At 50.0% G+C, this 4900-nt stretch overlaps 1 pseudogene and 1 gene segment (V, D, J or C); both read right to left on the minus strand.

The window, feature by feature from the left end:
• Window positions 1–2642: 2642 nt before the first annotated feature.
• On the minus strand, window positions 2643–3754 carry LOC126082200 (probable non-functional T cell receptor beta variable 7-1; annotated as a pseudogene).
• A 295-nt stretch (window positions 3755–4049) lies between these two features.
• LOC126082201 (T cell receptor beta variable 6-2-like) lies at window positions 4050–4569 on the minus strand. The segment is given in 2 exon segments: window positions 4050–4402; window positions 4503–4569. Coding segments are annotated over 2 exon segments (396 nt in total).
• Between the last annotated feature and the right edge of the window lie 331 nt (window positions 4570–4900).

Consider the following 4900-nt stretch of genomic DNA (forward strand, 5'->3'; position numbering starts at 1 on the left):
TTTAAACCAGTCAGTATGCCCTTGTTCTGTCTGAGCAACTGCCTCTTGATCTATGCAAAGGTTCCTCATGAGCACAATCAAGTGTTCTGGAATTCCCATTCTTCACAATGTCATCCATAATTTGTTACAATCCACACAGTTGAATGCCTTTGCATAGTCAATAAAACACAGGCAAACATCCTTCTGGCATTCTCTGCTTTCAGCCACGATCTGTGTGACATCAGCAATGATATCCCTGTTTCCACATCCTCTTCTGAAACTGGCCTGAATTTCTGGCAGTTCCCTGTTGATATACTGCTGCAGCCACTTTCGAATGACTTGATGGCATCTAACAACACCTACGACCTGGGGTGCTGGGTGCGGGCACTCGCAATCTTGCTGTACATGGCTTTGCACCCTGGGAAGCCCACCTCTGGATCTCCTAGTCCTGGAGCTCATTCATCCATGTTAAGAAAGCTGACTCTTGGGTGTGGGTGTCCACCTATAAAGTGCCAGGAATGGATGTGGGCTGAAGGAGAAGAAAGTTAATGTCCAATATTACTTTGTCATCTTTTATAAGAAAAACTAGGAGGAGCTCATGGGTTTTAATGCAACCCAAAGCAATGGTTATTTTAGCTCCTTCCTTAATCTACCTTTAAGAGAGGCTCAGAAGCCTCCAAAATCCTGCCCTATGCCCACAGGTGCGTGGTAGGCAAACCACCAAGGGAAAATGTTAATAAATGGGGCAGATAGCAGCACTGGAACTGGAGATAATTAGCTAGTAGAATTATCAATCAGAGACTGTAAACTAAGTCTCTACCAAGCTCCTGTGGGCATAGGGCAGGTTTTTGGAGGCTTCTGAGCCTCTCTTAAGGGTATAGTTTGCAATTGACATTTGTTTTCCCTCCAGAGAATTTTTGTCTGAGAGGAGACAGTGGTAGTTCTTCTTCCTCTGTTTCTTCTCTTCTTTCTTTCCTTCCTCCTCCTCCTCTTCCTTAGAGCCCCTTCTCCAATGGACAGTTGGATCAGCCTTCACCCAGGGTATCAGGCCCAGGCCCTGGTGACTGCAGCAGTGACAGGGTGAGGCCCAGTGCACTGAGTTCAGGGTAAGCCCCAACCTATGGTTTCTCATCTTCCTCTCTTTGCACCTTTTCTGGCATCAAGACTGTGGGCCCACAGTTCTCCCACTGTGGTTCTCATTAGCAATTTGAGGGACCTCCCACCTCCCACAGTGCTGTAGGTAGCCTGGCAGTAACTGAGAGCCTCAAACACCTGCGTAATATTGGATCAGTGAAGTTTCCTTAACCCTTTCCCTCCTGGGCAGCACATCTGGACCCACCCAGGCCCTGTATATCTCAGTGGTACCACAGCGCCATCTTTTGTCCAAAAAGGGAAGCATCGTCATACTTTATCCCTTTTGCACTGGCCCAAAGGATGCTGGGAAGTATCTGCATATTCAAAACCAAACACCAAACCACTGCCTTTGGTTCCACCTTATGAAGACCTCATGTGTTACTGAGTAGAACTGAGCTCCACAGGGTTTCCTTGACTGCAATCTCTACGGAAGCAGGTTTCTAGCCCTTTCTTCCATGGTTCTATTGGATGGATTTGAACCGCCAACCTTTCAGTTAATAGTTAAGCATAAACTTGTGTGCTACCCAGGGACCTCTACATAGTCAGCAGGGTGCATATTACAGAATATTCTGCAAGCTTTACAATCAGTATCCTCTAACCCCAATCCCAACACTAGTCCTAACCCTATGTGGTGGTTGATCATGGCTAGGCCATGATTCTCAGTGGTTTGGCAGATGTTATGTAATTACCCTCCATTTTGTAATCTGATGGGAGCAGCCAATCAGTTGGAAGGGCAGTTTCCCTGGGGGTGTGGCCTACATCCAATGTATGTTCTGGAAAAGCTCATACTCCCTCTCCCTCGATCCTGCACTCATCTCATGGTTGACTTCTAGTTCCTGGAGAAGCCTTCAGCCTGATACCTGACCAGTGGATTTGGGACTTGCCAGCCTCCACAATTGTGTGAGCCATCTCCTTGAAATAAATCTTTCTATATATATCTACACATACACTTCACTGGTTTTTCTCCTCTAGAGAACCCAGCCTAAACTCCCTAACTCTATTCCTTCAACTTACCATGTTTATCATCCCTAATCTACTCATTCTGCTTAAATCCTATGGCATATCTGAGAGTTATTGTCTAACTGGGATTTTCTTCCCTTAAAACCATGTTCTGAAAGGGAGAGTGATAGACCTGGGGATAGAAAGAAATAATATCTAGTCTAAAATACAAGAAAAAACCAGCACTTGAGAGTAGGGTTTCTTTTTCTCTCCATTACGGAAGATATACCAAGATGCCCTACCACCACCACACACAAGACCATCAAGGTAACTTGAGTAAACACAGATCAGCTGAGGGCTGGGCAGGCATTTCTGTTACCGTCTAATGATTTCCATCCACCGGCCAACAGCCACAGCACTTCAGGATTTCTCCTGTGGTCTGGTCTCCTCCTACACAAAGGTCAGCTGCTGTCCTAGTCTACTGCTTTCCCTGGGGAGTGGAGGACAGAGGAAGGCTCTGCTCAGGCTTCTAGGAGAGGCAAGGAGAGAGGAGGAATATGCGGTTTGTGCACAGGAAGGAGGTGACCATGTCACGCTGTGGCTAAGGTGCTGGCACAGAGGTACACGGCCAAGTCCCCCAGCTCCACAGGCTGGATCCTCAGTGTGGAAGACGACCCCTCAGGCCTCTCTGCAGAGAACCGATCCTTAGGCATCCCCGATTTGTCTGCTTCATCTTTATTCTGGAAATAAGTCAGGAGCACCAGGCCCTGCCCCAGGGTCTGCCGGTACCAGAAAAGGCCAGCATGACCAGAAATTGGATCACACCTGAGGGCTACAGCCTGGCCCTTCTTAGTGACCCTGGGCCTGGAGGCCAGCACCTGTGTGACCTGAGGAGATAGATGCTGGGAACAGAACGGGAACAATGATGGGAATCACCACACAGACAGACAGACACACACATCACACACACACTCACCACATACAACTACACAGAAACCACACATACACACACATACAGGCCACACACATCATGCATACACACACACCACATACACACTTAGCACATACACCATATAAACACACACACCATAGACATTACACACAATACATGCACACACACACACACACCACACACACGAACTACTTGGTGTCCGGGGACTCACCTGACCCCAGTAGGCAGAGGGCCGCCCAGCAGTGGAGCCTGGAGCTGATGGTGGGTTGGGCAGGACTGGAGGATTTGCTGGGGCAGGGTCTTTGTGTGCGTGAGCAGAGGAGGGGGTGTCCCCTTCCCCACAACGCAGGTGATGTCACAGTCTCATCAGTTCCCATGGCCTCAGGAACATGTGACCATATTATAACACATTTGGATGACTGATTTGAATATGTATAAGCTGCTTTTAAACAAATCATCAGAGGGTTCCTGGCCCATGGCCCCAGTCAAAGACCCATGACCCCTGCATTCTCTCATCTCCATGAAGGACTCTGTCCCTAGGGCCCACAGCAAAGCCCTGCCACTCAAGTCTCCATGCCACAGAAAAGGTTCCACTCTTCTTCTTTGTGGAAGGAGAGTCAGCCTCATCATCCAGAAACACCAGTGTGTAATATGCTCTAGAGCATCTCCCCGTGCTTCCAGAACCCACAAGGCTGTTATAGGGGGTTCAACTCCTCACTTCACTGCTAGGGGAATGCCCAGGTGTTCCATGGTCACTAAAATATGCCCACTTTCATTAACTGGAAACACTGTAGTTACAAACTCCCTTCCCCTCAGGGGGAGCGTGGGAGTGGGGTTGGAGAAAGCCAAGCATTTGGGAACCAGGCAAGGGGCTCAGGGGCAGGACACACTGCAACTCTGTGCATTTCCCGCTAGCCCAGAGACACAGGGCTGGGTCCCCATCACTAGGTCCTGGCCTGCTGAAAGAGGCCTGGAGATGGCCCTCAGCCGCAACAGAGGCCCCTGAACCTGCCACCCCAGCTTCGAGGCCCTGGGTCTGAGCAGGCTACAGGGGTCTCCTGAGCCCTTTTTGTGCAGGGCTGAGGTGGCCCTGCAGCACTGTGGAATAACTGCTGGCACAGAAGTACACAGCTGTCTGCGAGGGGGCGGCTGACCCCAGCATGAGGAGGAAGTGCTCCTTTTTTGATCTGGTGACATTGTACCCATCTGGGATGTCACCTTTTTTGATATCAAGAACACCGTTAGAGTAGTGGATCAGCCGCAGGCCCAGTCCCGGGTCTTGTCGGTACCAGTACATTGAGTTGTGGTTCATGTCCTGGGTGCATTGCAGGCTCATGTTCCCTCCTGTCCTTGTGATCTTGTGCCTTGGGGTCTGCGTGATGCCAGCATCCATGTGCCCTGTGGGGACAGAGACCAAAGCTGGTGCTGAGGCCACAGGGAAAAGCTGGGGCAGGATCGGGAAATCCCAGTAGAGGGGAGGCTCCTGCCCAGGACACACCTGCCCCCAGGACAGCCAGGACCACAGCGCACAGGAGGCACATGGCAGGGACAGACTCTGGAGGGGTCTTCTGAGATGTCACCCTCCTGTCCCAGCCTGGCCCCAGAGCAGCCTGCCCCAGTGGCCACGCCCCTTCCCCTTCCCTCCCCACAAACCTCCAGTCAAAAATAAACATGCCAGTCAACAGCTCAGAATGGGCGGAAGGAACTCCTCTTAATTTGCACAAGTCTTATGAGTAGGTGAGTCTTTTCTGGTTTTCTGCAAAACAGTTTGTGGAATTTCTCCTTGACTTTTCTTTACCTAACTATCTCTGCAGTCCAGAATGTCAGGGAAGTTCATCGTAGATTTCTGGTGGCATTTATGACTCCTGTGTCCTGGATATTCCCTCAAGAATCCTT

This window comes from Elephas maximus, chromosome 8, assembly GCF_024166365.1.
Source record: "Elephas maximus indicus isolate mEleMax1 chromosome 8, mEleMax1 primary haplotype, whole genome shotgun sequence".
NCBI lineage: Eukaryota > Metazoa > Chordata > Mammalia > Proboscidea > Elephantidae > Elephas > Elephas maximus.